The sequence below is a fragment of the Neoarius graeffei genome, chromosome 6 (genome assembly GCF_027579695.1).
Source record: "Neoarius graeffei isolate fNeoGra1 chromosome 6, fNeoGra1.pri, whole genome shotgun sequence".
Classification (NCBI taxonomy): domain Eukaryota; kingdom Metazoa; phylum Chordata; class Actinopteri; order Siluriformes; family Ariidae; genus Neoarius; species Neoarius graeffei.
Window position 1 is genome coordinate 23,270,076 of NC_083574.1, and position 25,743 is coordinate 23,295,818.

The 25,743-nt window shown below is 41.8% G+C and overlaps 1 protein-coding gene across 1 annotated transcript in view; it reads left to right on the forward strand.

The window, feature by feature from the left end:
- The first annotated feature begins 1,068 nt into the window (after positions 1-1,068).
- capn5a (calpain 5a) overlaps positions 1,069-25,743 on the forward strand; it is an 84,706-nt gene continuing 60,031 nt past the window's right edge. The window contains exons 1-2 of the mRNA XM_060923459.1: positions 1,069-1,188; positions 12,334-12,505. Coding sequence (XP_060779442.1) covers positions 12,341-12,505 — 165 coding nt within the window. The 5' untranslated portion in view covers positions 1,069-1,188; positions 12,334-12,340. The remainder of the gene's footprint in view (positions 1,189-12,333; positions 12,506-25,743) is intronic.

The window sequence follows — 25,743 nt, forward strand, 5'->3', positions numbered from 1 at the left end:
AGAAATGTATGTCAGATACTAATACGAGAGGACAGTTTTAATGAGGTAGGACAACACCAGCATTTGAGACACCCTCACTAGAAGACAAATAAATACACAATATGGCCAAAAGTTTGTGGACGCCTGACCTTCACACCCATACGCGGGGGAAGCCATGGCCTAATGGTTAGAGAAGCAGCTTTGGGACCAAAAAGTCACTGGTTTGATTCCCTGGACCAGCAGGAATGGCTGAAGTGCCCTTAAGCAAGGCACCTAACCCCCAACTGCTCCCCAGGCTGCTCTAGGTATGTTGTACGCCACTCTGGATAATGTAATATGTGGGTCTTCCTCACAATATTATCACAAAATTGGAAGCACACAACTATATAGGATGTATTTGTATGCTCTAGCATAACAATTTCCCTTTGCTGGAACTAAGGGCTTAACTAACCTGTTCCAGCATGACAATGCCCCTACGCACAAAGTGAGGTCCATGAAGACATGGTTTGCCAAAGTTGGTGTAGAAGAACCTGAGTGGTCTGCACAGAACCCTGACCTCAACCTCATTGAAGACTTTTGTGTTGGATAAGTTGGAACGCCAACTACACACCAGGCCTCCTCGCCCTACATCGGTGATGACCTGACCTCACTAATTCTCTCAAGGCTGAATGAGCACAGATCCCAAACTCCAAAATCTCGTGGAAAGCCTTCCCAGAAGAGTGTAGCTTATTATAACAGCAAAGAGGGAACTAAATCTGGATGGGATGTTCAACAAGCACATACAGTGTAGGTGTGGTAAGCAGGTGTCCACGAACTTTTGGTCAAACAAGTTTTGGTCTTCTTCAAGTTTTTCGGGGTTTTAAAATTACCACCAAATACGTTAGTGTAAGCAGTTACTAAGGAAGAATGAACCTTTTCTTGAAGTCTCAGATGATAAAGGGTTATTGAGCTTACTGTTCTGACCAATCAGAGTAAAGGGAATTTCAGCGCGGGAGCGTTTTGACCAATCACAGCTCAAACTAGCACGGCTGTTGTGTTTGGACGGAGAGCGGCTTCCCCACAAAATGGCCCCGCCCAGCTGAGAGCCTGGAGGAGGGGAGAATCATAAACAAACCCAAGCAAGCGAACCGCTGTGTTGCTGAGTGTGCCGTCACTGTGAGGTCCCCCGGGGAGAAACGAGGCTCATTAGGGACGGAGGACGCTTGACAGGTAAATTAAAATAGAATGAAAACTTCTGACAAGCTTTTTAAGCTGACAGGATGTTCACTGCCTCTGGGGGGGAACTAGGGTTTTCACTCTGCGCGTGCTCTCTTTCTATTTGCTTTAAGTGTTTACAGATGTGCTTCAGTTCATTTTTCTTCTAACGAGGGAGCAAAACTTTTGATTCCTTCTATTCAAACAGCACCTACAGGCTTTATTAGTGTCTATAGATACTATTTCTTTCCTACCAAGAAGTTGGTTTTGTCATTAAACTTGTTTCTTTAAGCCCTAAATAGCTTACATCTGAGTATCATATGAATTTTAACTGCAGTGTTTTAAACCCAGCACTCAGGGATTGTGATCACTTCCTGTTCCTAACACACCTGGTCAGATAATCTGCCTCGAACATCATTTATTTACAGGCAGATGTGACTGAGAGCTGGACAAGAATTAAAAATGTGATTGAAAAAAAACCCTCTGGTTTTTTTCTGCTCTAATGATATGTACATTCTGCACATCAGATTTCTTGAAAAGCATAACTTTTGCTTGTAAATATACAACCCCGATTCCAAAAAAGTTGGGACAAAGTACAAATTGTAAATAAAAATGGAATGCAATGATGTGGAAGTTTCAAAATTCCATATTTTATTCAGAATAGAACATAGATGACATATCAAATGTTTAAACTGAGAAAATGTATCATTTAAAGAGAAAAATTAGGTGATTTTAAATTTCATGACAACAACACATCTCAAAATTGGGACAAGGCCATGTTTACCACTGTGAGACATCCCCTTTTCTCTTTACAACAGTCTAAACGTCTGGGGACTGAGGAGACAAGTTGCTCAAGTTTAGGGATAGGAACGTTAACCCATTCTTGTCTAATGTAGGATTCTAGTTGCTCAACTGTCTTAGGTCTTTTTTGTCGTATCTTCCGTTTTATGATGCGCCAAATGTTTTCTATGGGTGAAAGATCTGGACTGCAGGCTGGCCAGTTCAGTACCCGGACCCTTCTTCTATGCAGCCATGATGCTGTAATTGATGCAGTATGTGGTTTGGCATTGTCATGTTGGAAAATGCAAGGTCTTCCCTGAAAGAGACGTCGTCTGGATGGGAGCATATGTTGCTCTAGAACCTGGATATACCTTTCAGCATTGATGGTGTCTTTCCAGATGTGTAAGCTGCCCATGCCACACACACTAATGCAACCCCATACCATCAGAGATGCAGGCTTCTGAACTGAGCGCTGATAACAACTTGGGTTGTCCTTCTCCTCTTTAGTCCGAATGACACGGCGTCCCTGATTTCCATAAAGAACTTCAAATTTTGATTCGTCTGACCACAGAACAGTTTTCCACTTTGCCACAGTCCATTTTAAATGAGCCTTGGCCCAGAGAAGACGTCTGCGCTTCTGGATCATGTTTAGATACGGCTTCTTCTTTGAACTATAGAGTTTTAGCTGGCAACGGCGGATGGCACGGTGAATTGTGTTCACAGATAATGTTCTCTGGAAATATTCCTGAGCCCATTTTGTGATTTCCAATACAGAAGCATGCCTGTATGTGATGCAGTGCCGTCTAAGGGCCTGAAGATCACGGGCACCCAGTATGGTTTTCCGGCCTTGACCCTTACGCACAGAGATTCTTCCAGATTCTCTGAATCTTTTGATGATATTATGCACTGTAGATGATATGTTCAAACTCTTTGCAATTTTACACTGTCGAACTCCTTTCTGATATTGCTCCACTATTTGTCGGCGCAGAATTAAGGGGATTGGTGATCCTCTTCCCATCTTTACTTCTGAGAGCCGCTGCCACTCCAAGATGCTCTTTTTATACCCAGTCATGTTAATGACCTATTGCCAACTGACCTAATGAGTTGCAATTTGGCCTCCAGCTGTTCCTTTTTTGTACCTTTAACTTTTCCAGCCTCTTATTGCCCCTGTCCCAACTTTTTTGAGATGTGTTGCTGTCATGAAATTTCAAATGAGCCAATATTTGGCATGAAATTTCAAAATGTCTCACTTTCGACATTTGATATGTTGTCTATGTTCTATTGTGAATACAATATCAGTTTTTGAGATTTGTAAATTATTGCATTCCGTTTTTATTTACAATTTGTACTTTGTCCCAGGGCGGCACGGTGGTGTAGTGGTTAGCGCTGTCGCCTCACAGCAAGAAGGTCCTGGGTTCGAGCCCCGGGGCCGGCGAGGGCCTTTCTGTGTGGAGTTTGCATGTTCTCCCCGTGTCCGCGTGGGTTTCCTCCGGGTGCTCCGGTTTCCCCCACAGTCCAAAGACATGCAGGTTAGGTTAACTAGTGACTCTAAATTGACCGTAGGTGTGAGTGTGAATGGTTGTCTGTGTCTATGTGTCAGCCCTGTGATGACCTGGCGACTTGTCCAGGGTGTACCCCGCCTTTCCCCCATAGTCAGCTGGGATAGGCTCCAGCTTGCCTGCGACCCTGTAGAAGGATAAAGCGGCTAGAGATAATGAGATGAGATGAGACTTTGTCCCAACTTTTTTGGAATCGGGGTTGTAAGTACATCAGCTAAACTTGATTCCTTCTGCATGTTCTAATGAATTGGATTGGATTGTCAGTCTGTACAGGTTACATAACAGGTTAGGGACAGTGGTGCTTGAAAGTTTGTGAACCCTTTAGATTTTTCTATATTTCTGCATAAATAGGACCTAAAACATCATCAGATTTTCACACAAGTCCTAAAAGTAGATAAAGAGAACCCAATTAAACAAATGAGACAAAAATATTATACTTGGTTACTTATTTATTGAGGAAAATGATCCAATATTACATATCTGTGAGTGGCAAAATTATGTGAACCTCTAGGATTAGCAGTTAATTTGAAGGTGAAATTAGAGTCAGGTGTTTTCAATCAATGGGATGACAATCAGGTGTGAGTGGGCACCCTGTTTTATTTAAAGAACAGGGATCTATCAAAGTCTGATCTTCACAACACACATTTGTGGATGTGTATCATGGCACGAACAAAGGAGATTTCTGAGGACCTCAGAAAAAGTGTTAATGCTCATCAGGCTGGAAAAGGTTACAAAACCATCTCCACACAGTTTGGACTCCACCAATCCACAGTCAGACAGTTTGTGTACAAATGGAGGAAATTCAAGACCATTGTGACCCTCCCCAGGAGTGGTCGACCAACAAAGATCACTCCAAGAGCAAGGCATGTAATAGTAAGTGAGGTCACAAAGGACCCCAGGGTAACTTCTAAGCAACTGAAGGCCTCTCTCACATTGGCTAATCTTAATGTTCATGAGTCCACCATCAGGAGAACACTGAACAACAATGGTGTGCATGGCAGTGTTGCAAGGAGAAAGCCACTGCTCTCCAAAAAGAATATTGCTGCTTGTCTGCAGTTTGCTAAAGATCACGTGGACAAGCCAGAAGGCTATTGGAAAAATGTTTTGTGGACAGATGAGACCAAAATAGAACTTTTTTGTTTAAATGAGAAGTGTTACGTTTGGAGAAAGGAAAACACTGCATTCCAGCATAAGAACCTTATCCCATCTGTGAAACATAGCGGTGGTAGTATCATGGTTTGGGCCTGTTTTGCTGCATCTGGGCCAGGACGGCTTGCCATCATTGATGGAACAATGAATTCTTCTGAATTATACCAGCGAATTCTAAAGGAAAATGCCAGGACATCTGTCCATGAACTGAATCTCAAGAGAAGGTGGGTAATGCAGCAAGACGACCCTAAGCATGCAAGCCGTTCTACCAAAGAATGGTTAAAGAAGAATAGTTAATGTTTTGGAATGGCCAAGTCAAAGTCCTGACCCTAATTCAATCGAAATTTTGTGGAAGGACCTGAAGTGAGCAGTTCATGTGAGGAAACCCACCAACATCCCAGAGCTGATGCTGTTCTGTATGGAGGAATGGGCTAAAATTCCTCCAAGCCGTGTGCAGGACTGATCAACAGTTACCGCAAACGTTTAGTTGCAGTTATTGCTGCACAAGGGGGTCACACCAGATACTGAAAGCAAAGGTTCACATACTTTTGCCACTCATAGATATGTAATATTGGATCATTTTCCTCAATAAATAAATGACCAAGTATAATATTTTTGTCTCATTTGTTTAACTGGCTTCTCTTTATCTACTTTTAGGACTTGTGTGAAAATCTGATGATGTTTTAGGTCCTATTTATGCAGAAATATAGAAACATCTAAAGGGTTCACAAACTTTCAAGCACCACTGTAGGTGTGTCTGACATTATTTACTGCAGTGTTTCCCAACCCTTCTCCATTAGTTTCATTGTACTGCTTTTTTTCTTGCTCAGATTGAAACTAAATAAAGGCTTTGATAACAAGTCAGCCAGTTGCCTCAATCATATTAGAATGGGAAGATCCACTTAGAGCAAGCGTAAAACCTTTAATGTTTTGAAACATGGACACATTCTTTCTTAAACCCGCTAACACACCACAACAATTATACTGCATTGTCTTGTGGTTCTACCTGATTCCAGACAGCTGTTGAAACATCTCAAATCCACCAATTATGTAACCTTCTCGTTCAAGTTCAAAGTGTTTGTCATATGCACAGTAAGGACATGTCCTCTTGCACAATGAAATTCTTAGTTTACTGTCCACCATGAATGCCAATTACAAATAAAAATAAATAAATAAGGCGGAACAAATAATACAAAGTAAAGGCAATGTAGTGCAAAATAAAATAAAAAAACCCAATATAGTACAAGCCCTGTGATGACCTGGCGACTTGTCCAGGGTGTACCCCGCCTTTCGCCCGTAGTCAGCTGGGATAGGCTCCAGCTTGCCTGCGACCCTGTAGAAGGATAAAGCGGCTAGAGATAATGAGATGAGATGAATATAGTACAAAATAAAGGTAAATGTAGTGCAAAACCTACATTCTACAGACCGTTCATATACTTAATGTACTTCTGGGAGCCTCTGCTTATTGTCAGTGTGATTATTGAATTCATAAACAGGGTTAGCCAGATGACGGATCTTTGCAGTTATCGTCATCATAATCATCATCATCTGACTAATCTCCCACACAACAGGCCTGTGTTTGCTTTTCTGTAGCTGTGAGTAGATTCCTCCCCTATGTTCTGGTTTTGCAAGTCTACTTCAGCAGGAGAAGACTGAAAAGCAGCAAAGTAAAAAGGAGTGGCCTACTGTGCATTTGAGTAACATGATCGTTGGTGACTGTTTTTCTGACTCTGGGCATTACTATTCCGGCAATTTGAGGAAATAAGTCAGCGAGTTGTTGTCGTGACGTCCCCACATGTTCGCTTGCTGCTTTTTATAGATGATACAAAAGCCTCCAGTGCTACACACAAAACACAGGAAGTGTCCTGTGTGTAGGGCTTCAGTTTCGATTATTACGCAGTGTTTCATAACTTACTGGAACTAAACACATGGGAACGAGTGGCAACATAAAAAAGAACTACATAACATTTAAAAACACAGCAATAAAACCACAGGATTCCTGCCAAGCCGAAAGCCTTGGATTTGGGACAGTTTTTCTCCATTTGCTGTTTCTTTTTTCCATCCATCCATCCATCCATCCATCCATCCATCCATCCATCCATCCATCCATCCATCCATCCATCCATCCATCCATCCATCCATCCATCCATCCATCCATCCATCCATCCATCCATCCATCCATCCATCCATCCATCCATCCATCCATCCATCCATCCATCCATCCATCCATCCATCCATCCTATTATTTCCATGCTTATGAAAAAAGGTTCAAACTAGAATTCACAAGTGTTCTTTGGTTTGTCTCTCTGGGGGAACACTTCCTAGTAATATGTATGTCCCTATCACTTAATTACCAAAGAACCCTGTAGAAACCACTTCTTCCAAAAGTATAGAGGCTTTGCACTGTCACGTGACCCCATAGCAACGGTAACTACACTGCCATGACAAAGGGCACACTTGTAGTGCTTCAATCAGATGAGTTAGTTGTTATTGATTGGTATGGGAAGGTTTTGCTGTGTTTTTGGATGTGCAAAACGTTCTGAACGAAACAAAGATGTCAGATTTTTAAAATTTACCAAAAATAATTCATCACTGGGTAAAAAACTAGAGACATTTCTAAATGTAGAAGGGAAAATGGGAGGAAAAACTCAGCATGACCGTGTCGAACGGAGAGGTCAAAGACCCGATGGTATGCTCACTTAATTTCCACGAAGGTGAGAATTTAAAAAAAAAAAAAATCACAACTGCAGCAAGGTGCTCATTCTTATACAGTGAAGTGAACATGATCGTCAACACAGCGGTTCGGCAGAGCCTAACCTTCACTGGGACTTAAAAAGTGCATTTACATTCGGGGATCCTTTGGAGTGCGTTGTGCATGTGCTTGGGAGCCAGTCATTATGGGAAACATCTGATGATGATTTGAGCACAATCAGCACGCGCATATAAGGACACAGAGACTTTGTGAAGTACTATCATTATCACGGTCATGTTTATTTCTAGCCATGTTTATGACTCTGCTTTCAGTTTCACTTGTGTTTTGTTTGTGTAAATATCATGCCTGCTAATAAACACTCTTCCTCCACTTAGATCCGTCTACTACTGCATACCTGACGGAATACTTCACAAAGTCTCTGTGAAAACAGCGTCCTTATTGCGCTCAAATCAGCATCAGGTGTTTCCCATAATGACTGGGTCCCAAGTGTGCTCACAACGCGTTCTGAAGGATCCCTGAATGTAAATACACTTTTTAAGTCCTGGTGAAGGTTAGGCTTTGCTGAATGGCTGTGTTGATGCTCTTGTGCACTTCACTGGATAAGAATGAGCACCTTGCTGCAGTTGTGAATTTTTTTTTTTTTTTTTAATTCTTACCTTCATAGAAATGGAGTATACCATCGGGTTTTTGACCTCTCTGTTTGACACTGGGTCCTGCTGAATGTTTTTTCCTGGTTTCCCTTCTACGTTTAGAAATCTCTCTAGTTTTTCCCCCAATGATGAATTACTTTTGGTAAATTAAAAAAAAAGTCTTTGTTTCGTTCAAAACGATTTGCACATCCAAAAACGCAACAAAACCTTCCCATACTGATCAATAACAATTAACTCATCTGAATGAAGCACTACAAGTGTGCCCCATTGCTATGGGGTTACCGTTGCTATGGGGTCACGTGACAGTGGAAAGCCTCTATAGGTCTTCTCTTGTCACAGGACAGCTACAAATTCAGGATGGTAAATCAGCCCTGTGTTTCCTCTTACAATATGTAAAACGGCATCCAGCTGCGAAATCTTCAACAGCCACACCATTTGGAGTTCCTCCTCTGTTATCTCTTTTGGCCCTTTTCCACTACCCTTTTTCAGCTCACTTCAGCTCGCTTCAGCTCACTTCAGCCCGACATGGCTCGCATTTCGACTACCAAAGAACGGCACGACTCGGCTCGCTTCAGCCCTGCTTAGCCCCTAAAACTCGCATGGTTTTGGAGTGGGGCTGAAGCGAGCCAAACCGAGCCGAGTGAGGCTGGGGGCGTGAGCAGACACTCCCCTGTGCACTGATTGGTGAGGAGGAGTGTCCTCACATGCCCACACACGCCCCGCGAGCACGCTGGGATCTGTCAACACCGTAAACCCGGAAGAAGAAGAATTACGAATTACGAGAATTTCTGAAGCCTTATGCGCCTCGCCTCATCTATACGCTCTTGCCAGTATCTGTTGGCGTTGTCGGTGACAACAAGCCACAGAACCAAGACCAGCAACACTAACGACTCCATGTCCTCCATGTTTATTGTTTACTATTCGGGTCGTGAGACTACCGCTTAAAAGCTCACTGATGTCACTGTTTGCGCTGCTTAACGACATCACGTGATGTCCACCCACTTTTGCTAACTCCACCCAATGTGTCCACCCACTTCCAGCCAGCACGGTTCAGCGCGGTTGTAGTCGAAATGCAACTCCAACAGCCCCGCTCAGCTCGACTCAGCCCAACTCAGCACGGCACGGCTCAGCCCGACTCAGCCGCGTTTGTAGTGGAAAAGCGGCATTTGAGTTTGGTCCCTTCCATTCTGTGCTATTTGTGTTGTTGGCGCAGGCAGCAGCATGTTCTCTTCATTCAAGCCCTTTGAGAGCTGCAATGTGAAAGAGAAACCACTGGAGCTGGCTGCTGTTGAACTGTGTATACAATTAGTGTTTATCTCTTCAGGACCTAAATGAAACATTTTCATCAGCTTTCATTATCTTCTCAAACAATATACAGTGGTGCTTGAAAGTTTGTGAACCCTTTAGAATTTTCTATATTTCTGCATAAATATGACCTAAAACATCATCAGAGTTTCACACAAGTCCTAAAAGTAGATAAAGAGAACCCAGTTAAACAAATGGGACAAAAATATTATACTTGGCCATTTATTTATTGAGGAAAATGATCCAATATTACATATCTGTGAGTGGCAAAAGTATGTGAACCTCTAGGATTAGCAGTTAATTTGAAGGTGAAATTAGAGTCAGGTGTTTTCAATCAATGTGATGATAATCAGGTGTGAGTGGGCACCCTGTTTTATTTCAAGAACAGGGATCTATCAAGGTCTGATCTTCACAACACATGTTGGTGGACGTATATCATGGCATGAACAAAGGAGATTTCTGAGGACCTCAGAAAAAGCGTTGTTGATGCTCATCAGGCTGGAAAAGGTTACAAAACCATCTCCAAAGAGTTTGGACTCCACCAATCCACAGTCAGACAGATTGTGTACAAATGGAGGAAATTCAAGACCATTGTTACCCTCCCCAGGAGTGGTCGACCAACAAAGATCGTTCCAAGCGCAAGGTGTGTAATAGTCGGCGAGGTCACAAAGGACCCCAGGGTAACTTCTAAGCAACTGAAGGCCTCTCTCACATTGGCTAATGTTAATGATCATGAGTCCACCATCAGGAGAACACTGAACAACAATGGTGTGCATGGCAGGGTTGCAAGGAGAAAGCCACTGCTCTCCAAAAAGAACGTTGCTGCTCGTCTGCAGTTTGCTAAAGATCATGTGGACAAGCCAGAAGGCTATTGGAAAAATGTTTTGTGGACGGATGAGACCAAAATAGAACTTTTTGGTGTAAATGAGAAGCATTATGTTTGGAGAAAGGAAAAGACTGCATTCCAGCATAAGAACCTTATCCCATCTGTGAAACATAGCGGTGGTAGTATCATGGTTTGGGCCTGTTTTGCTTTATCTGGGCCAGGACGGCTTGCCGTCATTGATGGAACAATGAATTCTGAATTATACCAGCAAATTCTAAAGGAAAATGTCAGGGCATCTGTCCATGAACTGAATCTCGAGAGAAGGTGGGTCATGCAGTGAGACAACAACCCTAAGCACACAAGTCATTCTACCAAAGAATGGTTAAAGAAGAATAGTTAATGTTTTGGAATGGCCAAGTCAAAGTCCTGACCCTAATTCAATCGAAATTTTGTGGAAGGACCTGAAGTGAGCAGTTCATGTGAGGAAACCCACCAACATCCCAGAGCTGATGCTGTTCTGTACGGAGGAATGGGCTAAAATTCCTCCAAGCTGGTGTGCAGGACTGATCAACAGTTACCGGAAATGTTTAGTTGCAGTTATTGCTGCACAAGGGGCTCACACCAGATACTGAAAGCAAAGGTTCACATACTTTTGCCACTCACAGATATGCAATATTGGATCATTTTCCTCAATAAATAAATGACCAAGTATAATATTTTTGTTTCATTTGTTTAACTGGGTTCTCTTTATATACTCTGAGGACTTGTGTGAAAATCTGATGATGTTTTAGGTCATATTTATGCAGAAATATAGAAAATTCTAAAGGGTTCACAAACTTTCAAGTACCACTGTAATCGATAATATGTAATGTATCGTCGAAAATGTCTTGAAGTTTGGGATTTTTTTTTTTTTTGCCTCAACTTCAGCTTTTGCTGGATCAGGAGTGTTAGGAGGTGATATAGAATAAGAAAATATGTGTGGGAGCCTGGAAAAAACTTTAATGTGCTGAAATTTTGACATATTTCAGAATCAGAATCACTTTTATTGCCAGGTATGTGAACACACACGAGGAATTTGACTCCGGTTTCACTTAGCTCTCTTAGTACAAACAGATAAAAAAAGCATAGACAAAAAACAAAACAAAAAGCTATGTACATGTAGAATCTTTTGGTGCAAAATGGTGCATAGTGCAAGGATGACTTAGTAAATATAAATATACAGTGTGCACAGAATGACGGTATGAGTGTGCAGATATTTCACAGGTGATGTTACTGATATTTGAGTCCAGTTTTAGCTGTTCATCACAGAAACAGTCTGGTTGTTTTGGCGTACAGTGATCTGTAGCATCTCCCAGAGGGGAGAAGTTTAAACAATTTGTGACCAGGGTGTGATGGGTCTGTAGAGATGTTACCTGCCTGTTTCCTGACTCTGGACAAGTACAGGTCTTGGATGGAGGGCAGGCTGACACCAATAATTTTCTCTGCAGACCTTATTGTCCGTTGCAGTCTGTTCTTGTCCTGCTTGGTGACCGATCCAAACCAAGCATTTTACTTATAACCACAGTCTTTCTTGGACTGAAATATGCTTTGCGTGTATCTCAGTCAGACGTGAAGTTGTAACCTTTTAAGATCTGGTTAAGTCCAAAAGTAAAATGAACAGATAAACTTGCATTTAAAGTGTCCACTCTGACTGAGGTACAGGAGCATCACAGACAACTGGTACCTGATGGCAAACTGAATTAATCAGGATTATGTCCATTTTTTTTGGGGGGGGGCTTTTTGCACCTTTATTGGATAGGACAGTATAGAGACAGGAAATGAGTGGGAGAGAGAGACGGGGAGGGATCGAGAAATGACCTCGGGCCGGAATCGAACCCGGGTCCCCGGATTTATGGTATGGCGCCTTATCCACCTGAGCCACGATGCCTCCAGGATTATGTCCATTTTGCTACAGAATGGTAGCTATCCAACAACAGCAGAACGACTGTTTTTATCACCCATGTTTTTTAAACTGGCTCCTGACCTAAAATGTCAGCCAACACAAAAGTACATAGAAATATTTTAACATCATGTTTGCCACAATTCAGCCTTGGGTTTTCCCAGTCAACCAGGTATGTGTATTCGGTTTTACACCTCAGGTTCCTCTTCTTCATTCTCTGCTCTCTGTTGTTGTTACAGGCTCACAATGTTCTCCTCAGTCAAGCCCTTTGAGGACCAACAGTTTGCTGCTCTGAGGCAACAGTGCCAGCAGAACAGGAGGTTGTTTGAGGACCCGCTGTTCCCCGCCGAGGATCGTTCGCTCTTCTACCAAGGCAACCGCATCGGCAAAGTCACATGGAAGAGGCCAAAGGTGAGGGAATGAAGAAGAGATGAGATGAGGGCTATTTTAAAGGGATAGATTGGTGAAAAAAACAAATGTACACAATTTTCACTTTAAAAGGAGTCAGTCAGCCAAGAAATGTTTGCTAGCTGTTTTGCTTCTTTAGTTTTGTTTCGGGGCGGCACGGTGGTGTAGTGGTTAGCGCTGTCGCCTCACAGCAAGAAGGTCCTGGGTTCGAGCCCCGGGGTCGGCGAGGGCCTTTCTGTGTGGAGTTTGCATGTTCTCCCCGTGTCCGCGTGGGTTTCCTCCGGGTGCTCCGGTTTCCCCCACAGTCCAAAGACATGCAGGTTAGGTTAACTGGTGACTCTAAATTGACCGTAGGTGTGAATGTGAGTATGAATGGTTGTCTGTGTCTATGTGTCAGCCCTGTGATGACCTGGCGACTTGTCCAGGGTGTACCCCGCCTTTCGCCCGTAGTCAGCTGGGATAGGCTCCAGCTTGCCTGTGACCCTGTAGAAGGATAAAGCGGCTAGAGATAATGAGATGAGTTTTGTTTCGTTTTCAAGCCAAAAAGATGTGTACAGTAAACCAAGACATTTTTACAATATGCCCCATAGGCCCCGCCCCCTAAAATTTCCACAGTAATCACAAATGTGTGAATGTGGACGAAATCTGTGCTGTTTAAAAAAAATGGGGTTATGTAGTTTAAAAGTATGTATTTACAAGAAAAGATTTTGGGTCAGATAGACTTCCATTCATTGTTACAGCTACATTAGACTTGTAGTTTTAGTGCAAAATTCTTTGTGTGCAATAGACGTCACTTCCAGTAGTGATCTGCCTCATTATGTATTCCATTTTCCAGCTGACGGGCAGGGAAATTTTTACAGTCGCTTTGCAGCGACTGTAAACATGTTTACAGTCTTGTGTCTCGCCTCCAAATGTGCCAGATTTTTGCTCTGTATTTGGATGTTCAAACCGATCAAATTGAGAAAAAGACAAGATGTATTATAGGATACCAAAAGAAGTTGTGCACGACGGTGCAAGAACTAAAAATATCTCAAAAAGACGCAGTGAAAAATGGCTCGTAAACCTTTCACTGTGTTTGAAAGGAATCGAGAATCCACAGGCTCGTGTTTGCAGCGATCATTTTGTTAAAGGTGTGGACATCAACTTTATGGATCTAAAATCAAAGCTTCTAATGTTAAATGAGTTTTCTTACATTTTGGATGTTGTAAAACAAACCGTTGATGAAACTAGTTTGTAGGTCTGCTTTGATTGAAACTCGATTGTTTATGTATTTGGCGGCACGGTGGTGTAGTGGTTAGCGCTGTCGCCTCACAGCAAGAAGGCCCGGGTTTGAGCCCCGTGGCCGGCGAGGGCCTTTCTGTGCGGAGTTTGCACGTTCTCCCCGTGCCCACGTGGGTTTCCTCCGGGTGCTCCGGTTTTCCCCACAGTCCAAAGACATGCAGGTTAGGTTAAGTGGTGACTCTAAATTGACCGTAGGTATGAATGTGAATGGTTGTCTGTGTCTATGTGTCAGCCCTGTGATGACCTGGCGACTTGTCCAGGGTGTACCCCGCCTTTCGCCCGTAGTCAGCTGGGATAGGCTCCAGCTTGCCTGCGATCTTCTGCGCGCTTCGACAGCGCATTGATACCGTCACTCCTGAGTGACGGTATCAATGCGCTGTCGAAGCGCGCAGAAGGTGTTAGTACGCCTGTCATTATAGTCTGGACTTTCCATAGCATAGAAAATCGCCACGTTTCAATTTTTTTAACTGAACTTTGTTTCATGTCACTGGTCATATAAACCTATGTAAACAGGAAAAACGTGGAAGAGTTTGGTCGCATCTAACTATAGCCCCAAAAAATACTGTTGGCCATACTGAGCCTAGCTACATTGCTAACAGGAGTAAACAGGAGTAACAGCGCGTTTGACTGACTGGGAGGTCGCGCAAAGCTCGGAGAGGTACGGATAAGCTCGTCTCAATTCAGAAAAGAACATATTTCATTATGGAAGTACGGTGGACTGTTCCTTTAAGATTTTTGAAAACTTTCATTTGATTCTTCATGTCAAATGATGTTTGGACTACTAGATAATTGGAAATGTCCAGAAACTGTATGTTTGGAAAGTTGTTGAAATCACTTGAAAAGCTGTAGGGGTCCAATCCATTGCATAAATATATTTTTTTCTTGATATCTCGATTTTACTTTTGGTTCTAGCCCGTTAACATAGTCAGATGTAATTCTACATCTGACTATGTTAACAGGCTAGAACCAAAAGTAAAATCGAGATATCAAGAAAAAAATGTGTGTTTTCCACAAGATGACGATGATGATGGATGCGTACTTGGCTTGGACGCCATCTTTGATTGTTGCCCATCACTTGGAAACTGGAAGTGAACCAGGAGGAAAAAAGTTACATGATTGCAAACAAAGAATTAAGGAAAATAATGGCATCTTGGCTGATCATCTACATTCGATTTTTTTTCCTAACCATTCCGAACCATAAAAGATGTGAATCTTTTGATGCACGTTACATCACTACCAGCAGGAGAGCAAGCGTTAATTGAGATTCAAGCAAATGATAAATGATTAAATCCTTTGGAGAAAACATGCATATGGCATGTGTACTGGACATGAATAAAGAAGACATGTTGGAAGTAAGGAACAGAGTACGGATAGCAGGACTAGATCACGGCAATACCGGATCCTGTTTCTGTTTATATTTGAACAGCTGAGCAGGATAAGGGAAAGGAATTTTTATTTGCCAGTGTTTAAAGACCAGTGTTGTCAATTGTAGTGTCCTTGTTTCAGTCTCCTGTAGTAATACAAGCACAAACAAATACTAGAGGTTCAGTATGAGATTAAGTCTTGGCATTTCAAATCCTTTTTCCAGAGAGAGTGAAATATTTAAAGCTCATAGGCAACGGTTTTAATTTTATGCACATTTGAAACTTTATATGTTAAAAAACCCTCTGTAATTTTCTTCTGGTCCCAAGAAGCATTGTTAATAAGTAAAATAAGTTAGTGCGGATTGCGACGAATTTCTGTTTGGCTATTTTCGTGACCACTCGGCACGTGACGTCATTTAAGTCAAACAAACCGCTTGAGTTGAGTCCACTTCCGTTTACTTACATTGCCGTTTGGCTTGAGTGCAGACGTGCATTCAGGAATTTCCAAAGAAAAACCATGCCTTATTGTTGTGCAGTGAACTGTAACAGCGGGACCGGTTCAGGAAGAAGTTTTTACCTTTTTCCGTGAGAGGCAGAGAGAATGGATTGGCTTTTTCCGGAAGAAACATTTTTACATTTTTACTTTTGCTTGCAATTGACAAGTCAAGAATCCTGAGGGATCCTGTACAATCATTGTGGAAATGAGACAAAGGGATATTTCCTCGCTTAGAGTAGGCTATAAATAGTATAATGCCATGGATGGCAGGCTAATGTGGCCTACCGGCGCACTGTCAAGTAGTCGTTACCTATATCCACTAGGGAGGGCGGTTTAATTATTCTTCAAAAGGGCTCTTATTTAGTATTACGATGAAGGTAGGAATTTATCATAACTACCAGGATAAATCGTTTGGGCGCAAGTCTTGTTGAGGTCCGGGGTCACCGCGATCAGAGTCGACCGAGTCGCTGTCCAATTCCGAGGCTGCACGGTCAAACCAGTGAGCCACATTCACCGATTGCTTCGCAACGGCCATGGGTTCATACATATATGGTTTCACCTCTCGATATTTAATTTGGAGAGTTCCTGCTTCAAAATTGCTATCGCTTTCAGACATTTTACACAACCTCTCACAACCAAAGTCTGTACATGTGTGCTCGGTTCGCAGGTAAACACAGAACTGCTCCCGGTCTGTTTTGCATAAATGACATCATGATGACTGTCCCCTGGCAGTGAAAGTGCGCATAAGTGAGATGTAAACAAACCTTCGGAAATTGGGCAAAACAATAACCGTTTTATTCAATTTTAGGGCGCAAATTAGACACTAGGAAGATTGAATTTGCTTTTTGGGTCGTTCTTCTAGACAATAAAGTTGATATTCTATAGGCCCTTTTCCACTGCCCTTTTTCAGCTCACTTCAGCTCGCTTCAGCTCACTTCAGCCCGACACGGCTCGCGTTTCGACTACCAAAAACCAGCACGACTCAGCTCGCTTCAGCCCTACTTAGCCCCTAAAACTCGCACCGTTTTGGAGTGGGGCTGAAGCGAGCCAAGCCGTGCCAAGTGAGGCTGGGGGCGTGAGCAGACACTCCCCTGTGCACTGATTGGTGAGGATGAGTGTCCTCACATGCCCACACACGCCCCGCGAGCACGCTGGGATCTGTAAACACCGCAAACCCGGAAGAAGAAGAATTACGAATTACAAGAATTTCTGAAGCCTTATGCGCCTCACCTCATCTATACGCTCTTGCCAGTATCTGTGCGCGTTGTCGGTGACAACAAGCCACAGCACCAAGACCAGCAACACTAAGGACTCCATGTCCTCCATGTTTATTGTTTACTATCCGGGTCGTGAGACTACCGCTTAAAAGCTCACTGATGTCACTGTTTGCGCTGCTTAACGACATCACCTGACGTCCACCCACTTTCGCTAACTCCACCCAATGTGTCCACCCACTTCCAGCCAGCACGGTTCAGCGCGGTTGTAGTCGAAATGCAACTCCAACAGCCCCGCTCAGCCCGACTCAGCACGGCACGGCTCAGCCCGACTCAGCCGCGTTTGTAGTGGAAAAGCGGCATAAGTTTCACCTACGACCATTGCCGATGACCTTTAAGTACCCCTTGCTGCAGAACCAAAGGTCATAGGAGACCGATGACTCTGTGTGTTTCTGGATGGGAAAGTGTATTTGTTTTGTGTTGCAGAGCATCTCATGGGATAGAGTTAGGGTTGGATCAGGTCCAGCTTCACCTCGACTTTTGGTTCTGTAGCGAGGACTATACTGAAATATTAGGTATGGAGGTATATTAGGGGAAGCCATGGTCTAATGGTTAGAGAAGCAGCTTTGGGACACAGTACAGCAAAGGTCACTGGTTCGATTCCCTCGACCAGCAGGAATGGCTGAAGTGCATTTGAGCAAGGCACCTAACCCCAGGCTGCTCTGGGTATGTTGTATGTCGCTCTGGATAAGAGCGTCATCATCACTGATCACCTGGTTCACTGCTGCTGATTGGGCTTGGATCACATGCACTACCGTGGCTTAATTTAAGCTGTATTGACTACATTCACATTACCTATAATGCTTTGTGCCTTGGGGGGTAACTAAAATATAAACAAACTAAACATCATGCTGTCGCACACTGACAGTAATCTTTCGAATTTAAATCTCCCTAAAGCCTTCAAAGAAGTGTCAAAACTAACTAAACCAAAGCTTAAAGAAATCTACAAAGTCTTTTCTGTGGACTTTGAGAAATCAATCGGTAAAAAAGCACTTGTAAATATCGTATCGAACACTTTGAACATCTCTCCTTTGGGTGACAGTTAGCAGCCTTTTTCGTCCGTCAGCACGGGCATTCCAACAATTACTTACCTGCAGAAGTTAAAAGATTGGCAGAAGAGCTTTGAAAGATCAACACTGATCGTAGAAAAATCCACAGTGAAATCATTTTTGCTGGGTGCTGGTTATGATGAGAAAGCCGTAAGAAAATACAAAATGCTTCATGCATGGGAACACAAGCAAGGAATTCACTCAGTCAAGTAAGTGCTATAAACACAGCAGAATTGTCAAATTTCTTTTTTAAGTTTAAGTTGATTTTGATTTCCTTCACTCTGATTTTCCTAGAGCTCATATGCTACCAGATTACGACAGTCTTTGGGCTGTTAGAGGAAGCTTTTAGGACTACAGGGTCAAATACTACATTTGATCTATGTATATAAACCCTAAAGGGGGAAGTACATGTAAGCTTACTTGCACTGCATTGTTTGCACTTTGTTTGGGGAGTTGATCCTTCAATAAAGTTGTCCTTTCAGTTCTTTGACTTGTCCGTGTTTTTCGGTTTTCGCACTTTATATGACTAAACACAAAGACAGAGGGGTTGTAGACTTTGTGACGTGGATCAGCAGACTTTACTCCACCACTGAAGTGTACAGAACACAGTCGCGTGCTGTCTGTCGGTGTAAAATTTTGACCACGAATTCTGTCTAACCACGCATTTCAACGCTTAACTTCTTTAGGTATTCTATAAAACTTTAAATCAGGAAAAGTTGTTTTCCGCCATGTGAATTCGAAGAAATGACTGAGGTTATCTGACTTACTAAGCAAATATAAGGCCTGGTTACACCCCCCCCCCCCCCCCCCAAGGTGCAAGGCATTATGGGTATGTGGAAGTAGAGAATTTTAGGGCTACCTAGAGTACATCTGTATTGATGACGTAGTCCACAAAATGCTCCCTCACTTCGTCTTTCATTTTTTTTGTAGATGGATGTAGAAGTATGAGTGAAGTTGCCGAATCTTTGGTTCATTAAAGTCACTGACGCACTATAAGTGTTTAATAGTGTCAAATCTCATTTTTATTTGTTAGTTAATATAATTGTCTGTATCACTTGTTATTTTCATGTAATTTGAAGCATCATCACAGTTTTTGAGGTTCATACAAATTGGATGTCTGGGCAGAAGTCGTAGAAATCTGGCTGGAGTTTCCATTGAAATGGCTCAGTTGATTGATTTATATTACTCATCATGCATTTATTTATTTTTGTGGTAGGTTATGTTGTTTACAATTGATTTTACAGTCAAGCTTATAAAAATGATGAGACGATGATTGAATATTTTGACAAGGGCATTCATCTATTGAATGGTGAAAATTTTGTTTAAAAATTCCAAGTAGTAAGGAAGTTATGACCATTTTTGGTTCATGCTGAGCTTGTAATTAATTGTTAATTAATTAGTTTTAATTAACTAATTAATTGGTGATTAATTAATACATTAGTTGGCATCATGTTCTTGGACTTTAAATTACTGGTACCTCCTTTTTATTTTATTGAGCGATGCCAAAAGATTTAGGTCTAACATTTAGAAGGGTAGCTTTCAAGGAAAGTGGTCAGACTTTGTCTGATTGTTTTCCTTTATTTTTATGTAGATCAGTTAACCAAAATTAGCCCAATTTTTCAACATTCAAAGTGGCATACCTAGGCCTGTCTTGATATTTGATATACCGACTTATCGTATGGTAAATGAAAATTAACTCGGTAATTTTTTATTTTTTTTTTACCGCGATTTTGGCATTTACGCGCTGTACATGGGAAGTCGCCAAAGTATTAGCTTGACCCATTAACTGAATAAAACACCGCGCTGTTTTCTGTCGTCTCACGCGACTCTCTGTCAGAGGCGGGGCCTCCCAGCATGCAACAGTCAAGTCAAGTTTATTTGTATAGCGCTTATAACAGTAAGCATTGTCGCAAAGCAGCTTTACAGAATTTGAAAGACTTAAAACACGAGCTAATTTTATCCCTAATCTATCCCCAATGAGCAAGCCTGTGGCAATAGTGGCAAGGAAAAACTCCCTCAGACGACATGAGGAAGAAACCTTGAGAGGAACCAGACTCAAAAAGGAACCCATCCTCATTTGGGCAATAACAGACAACATGACTATAACATTTAACAGTTTTAACATGAAGTCAGTTTCGTTGATGTTATAAACTCTTCATTGATGGAAACTTGAGTGCATGACAGCTGCAGTCCTAAAGTTAGCAAGTCAACTGTAGTCCTCAGCCATAAAAGCATTACTGTAAGAGTCCGGAGCGTCCTCCAGGTGTGACTTTCAATTGTTCACATGGGGCCGTCCTTCACAGGAGCGATGCGATGAGACTCCAACCAGACACAGGGCACCAGGATGGATCAGGCAGGTCCGAGGAGCAGAGGAGGTCAGCATCTCAATCCCAGGACCAACATGTAACTCAGAGGGACAGATTTGGGGGGGGAGAGAGAAAACACAGGTTGTTAGGTATGCCCAATGTCACCTGAATAAGTAAGAACTGTATACATATTGCACTGAGTACAAGCAGGGACTCCGGCAACTAACTATGACAGCATAACTAAAAGGGGAGAGCCAGAAGGTAACACAGGCATGAGGGAGTCCCAGGACATAAAGCAGCCAGCCACTACACCGTCAACAAACTTGAGTGAGCAAGCAAGTGGGGGACTGACAGCATCCATACATCCCAATTTAACAAAACACTCCTGTCTGAGGACCCTCCAGATTCACACCTTTACCTCATAAACACCATTAACAAAAGGCTTGACTAAACAGATATGTTTTCAGCCGAGACTTAAACGCTGAGACTGTGTCTGATTCCCGAACATTACTTGGAAGGCTGTTCCATAACTGTGGGGCTTTGTAAAAAAAAAGGCTCTGCCCCCTGATGTAGCCTTCACTATACGAGGTACCAGCAAAGAGCCTGAACCTTTTGATCTAAGTAGGCGTGGCGGGTCATAGAGGACCAGAAGTTCGCTCAGGTACTGTGGTGCGAGACCATTCACTGCTTTAAAGGTCAATAGTAGTATTTTATCAATGCGAAATTTGATTGGGAGCCAATGCAGTGTGGATAAGACAGGGGTGATGTGGTCATATTTTCTAGTTCTAGTAAGGACTCTTGCTGCTGCATTTTGAACTAACTGGAGCTTGTTTATGCACTTATTGGAACATCCAGACAGTAAGGCATTAGAATAATCCAACCTGGTTGTAACAAAGCCATGAACTAGTTTTTCCGCGTCATGTAGTGACATTTAAATTTCTTATCTTAGTAATATTTCTGAGATGAAAGAAAGCTATCCGGGTAATGTTATCAATGTGAGTTCCGAATGAAAGATTGGGGTCAATAATCACTCCAAAGTCTTTTACTGCTGCACGTGAAGAAACAGAAAGGCCATCCAGAGTTACTGTGTGATCAGAAAACTTACTTCTAGCTGCATGTGGTCCTAGTACAAGTACCTCAGTCTTGTCAGAGTTAAGAAGAAGGAAGTTAATAAGCATCCAGTGTCTAATGTCCTTTACACATTTCTCAATTCTATTAAGCTGGTATCTCTCATCAGGTTTTGCAGAAACATACAACTGTGTGTCATCAGCATAACAGTGGAAACTAATCCAATGTTTACGAATAATATCACCCAGAGGTAGTGCTGTCAAAAATGTCGCGTTATTAACGTGTTAACTTGACTCAATTTTAACGGCGATAATTTTTTTTATCGCGAGATTAACGCTCTGTGACATGATGTAGGTTTTTCATAAGCTTTTGAAACTGCCAGGAACTTGGAACAGAGACTTTGCTTAGAAAAACGATAGCAGCTAGACTGTAATGCCACGCCCCGCACAGCCAGAGTCCTCTGCCCTCCCCCGAAGAGCCACGGTGCTCGGCTTAGGTTTTGTTTTCCCATCGGCGGCTCCAGCCCGACTTTGCAGTGGCTGTGACAAGACATGTTATGCTCTGCAATAAAAAAAAAAACATTGGTACAACCAGTGTTCGAACTATGCTGATATTTTCGGGGGGGTCCCTTTTTTTCCCTTGGGGGGGGGGGTGCTTGCGCTTGTCTCAGAGCGCGGATCTCCATCGCGCGCTCACTTCGGATATGCAAATACTTCCCGTTACACACGATTGCTATGCCAATAAACATCATTTTGCCAATATTTTAGAGACCCCCCAACATTTCCCAAATCATGTTTTCAAGGAATCTCATGTCTGTTTCAGGGGATCTCGGATCCCCCGAGTACCCCCGTAGTTCGAACGGTGAGCAAGCCCATTCACTTTTTTATGCTGATAAGAGAATTACAATGGTTTTTCATGTGACAAAAATGTGTGATTAAATTGCGATTAATCGCGAGTTAACTATGACAGTCGCGACATTAATCGCGATTAAATATTTTAATTGCTTGACAGCACTACCCAGAGGTAACATGTATATACAGAACCTTGTGGAACACCAAACTTTACCTCAGTATGTCTAGAAAAATCACCATTTACATCAACATACTGATAGCGATCAGTTAAATAAGACCTGAGCCAGGACAACAGTTATCCAGCCAGGGTATCCACTGAATGGGGAAAAAGACAACAACACGTTGCTCCATTGCACAGACCATAGGCGTAGAATTGGGCATGGATGGTATGGACGTGTCCCTACCAATAACAAACGACGGCTGATATGTCCCTACCAATATTAATGATTTGAAGAAAAAAAATTACACTCCGTGCGCAGTACACAAATGGTTACTGTAGGTTTCCACTGGGCAAAACACCACACAAAATTCGTTCATGAAGATTCGCTCTGGGGGCGTGGTCGCGAAAACAGCAAGCAAGCATGTCAATTAGCAAGTGCAGTTGCAGTGCAGTGACCGGCTTCTAGCTAGCAAACTGTCCTTGAGGAATGTAACATTAGATTAGCTTGTAAAATGAATCAGTTAACAACAGTTCATATATTCAGTGTGTAAAAACGACGACATCATACGAATATGACTGTTTTCTAAGTTTGTGTGGCATGCAAATAACAATCCGACTTGGTACTGGCAACAACTGGTGTTCATTAAGGTCACAAAGACATTATTAAATCATATCAAATTGTGCTAATGTTGGCTAATATTGCACCTAGTCTTGCTTGTGAAGTGCCTGCAAACTTTAGCAGCTCGCTAACCCTTAATTTGAAGTGCTTCAGTTAAGACCTGCAGAACCCTGACCAAGATCGTGTAACATGACACACCTAAACAGCAATCCAATGGTGATGTGGACATTGTTTGTGGCCCAGACACCTTTTAATCAAATAAAACATTTTCACGTAATAAGCATAACAGCCTCCGCCTTCTTGATCAGGAATTTTTGGTTTCTCCCGCCTCTCTTTTGAAAACGTCACATACCAAGTACATACATACGCTGAACTGATTTGGTTTTCGAGGGGGTTCATTTGAAAGTAGTAGGCTAAGAACTTTTACTCTGTAGAACCCTGTCACTCCCTCCTCTCCCTCCCCTCTCCACTCTGGGCTCAAGAAGACAACAAAAGGGCAATAATATAACAACAACCAATCAGAATTCAGATACATTCCGTTGCCAAGTGAAATTGTAACCTTTCAACGTGTCAAAAAAAGTTCTAGAGACCTCGTCCTGTTTTACCGTTAGATCAATCACATATCAGCTTAAACTAGCATTCTATAACTAGTTAAATATCACACAGAAGATAGCCTACTCCCCCTGCCAGCCTAATGGAACACAGTGTTTAAGGCTCCATATGTATTTTACTTTCATTTATGTGGGAAAGGAACATACTCCTTCCCGACAGTCAATGTGTTATTAGCTTGTAAAACACATTTGCAAATTGGTAGAATGAGTTAATTATCACATGCAAGATTTGCAATTAATCAAATTATTATTATTATTATTATTATTATTATTATTCATGAATTACTATGGTTCTGAACTTCAAATTTTAAAAGTCTGGACTTTGGAGAGATGATGGATACTCTTTTGGTGGAACACAACTGAGCAAAATATTGTGACCCTCTAATGTTGACCTGAAGTTGGCGCCACTGTGGGTTGACATTGGGTTTATGTCCCCACCAATGTTAATACCAAACCTACGCCCTTGCTTACATGTTACCTCGTTCTAATTGTTGTTTCTTTTATCCAAATGACAGCTGGCAATACGTTGTTACTTTGCACTTTTTGTTTATCTGGGTACTAATCTTTGAGAAAGGACAATTCCATGTAAATGTCAACCTCACCATGCAAAATTAAAGCAACATGTAATACATCAAAACCACTCCCAGAGATATCACCTAGGCCCGTATTTTACAGATGTGAATAAGTTGAACCAATTTGTAACCAACCTAATATGTCACTGTCAGTCTTTCTTTCTTATAATGTAAAACCCAAGCTAAAATCAACTTTGATCATGTACAATTCTATATTATTGCCACAAGCCACAGAAATGTATGCTAAAATCCACAAAACAGCAAAACAATAGCCATTCTAAATATTATTTAAGAACTTTGATAGTTTTAGCTGATATTTAGAGAGTTTTTCAAAGGGTTATGGTGGTTAAATTGCTGATTTTCTAAACATACGCCATGTCTATTTCAGACGCGTCACATCCATAACGGAATTTCGTCACATCCATAACGCTGACTTTTCCTTCCGAAACTCTGCATGAAATACAAAATATTTTAAACAAAGATTTTTTAATATTCACCTTGGACCCCTCTATCAAATGGATATCTCCATTTCGACATTAGGTTTACAATTTCACAGAGTTTGATAAAAATGTACAGTCACTCAAGAAAAGTGATACTTTTTCTGTCACATCCATAACGCATCTTTTATTGGCATTTTCTGGCATGCCCTAGATGTACTATGGGAATTGTTCTTGTTCTATCACTTCTCCAGTATGGTACAGCCTTAAAATATGCAACACCTGTTTAAATACTGGGAGACAATAAAACATGCACTGGGTCATTTGTTGCCATTTTGAGTTCAAGTGTCACGTCCATAACGCTGGAAATGCTCGAAACTGGATTGGCAGAATGTTGCCTGTGACGAAAAGAATGTCTGTCTTTTTATTACCCTGTGCCAAGTTAATATTTACTTAAGTGCAATTGTTAAGAGCCATAGATTGTATTTTATTTATTGTTTTTGTTGTGAGTGGTTTTGTTTGATTGTTGTTTTATTTATTTATATTTATATATTTTTTACGTTCCACTGTTGAATTGAATAAGTTGACTTAATTAAAGTTTACTGTTCTTTGAAAGGGTGTATTTGCATGATCATTATTTTACTAGTGGCATAAAATTGTCTTGAGAAGACATCAACAATATCGTTTATCGCAATAATTTCTGAGACAATATGTCGTCCAACAAAATTTGTTATGACAGGCCTAGGCATACCTTTGTTCATATTCATCACAGAAAGAAAATGTAAACAGAATTTGAAAGAACTGCATTTCAAGCCCTTTTCAGTGTGATACAGTTCATTTTTTTGTCACATACCTAATGACATTTTTTTTTTACGTAAAAACACTGACCAGAACTGCACAATACATCTTTTGTTGTTCATTATCAATTTATTGACCTTTGCAACACTGGTGAAAATATTATTCAAATGGCCAGGGGTATTCTTTAATGACTTGTATCAGATTACAGCTGTTATATGATATCGAGAAATCGTATATTTGGTCCAGTAATCAGGTTCTTGGCCCATGTGGTGCGTCTCCATCTGTGCATGTGTGCAAACATTTGGATAAAGAAACATAGAGCTTGTGTCCTGGTTTGGTTTAAAATAAGTCTGCT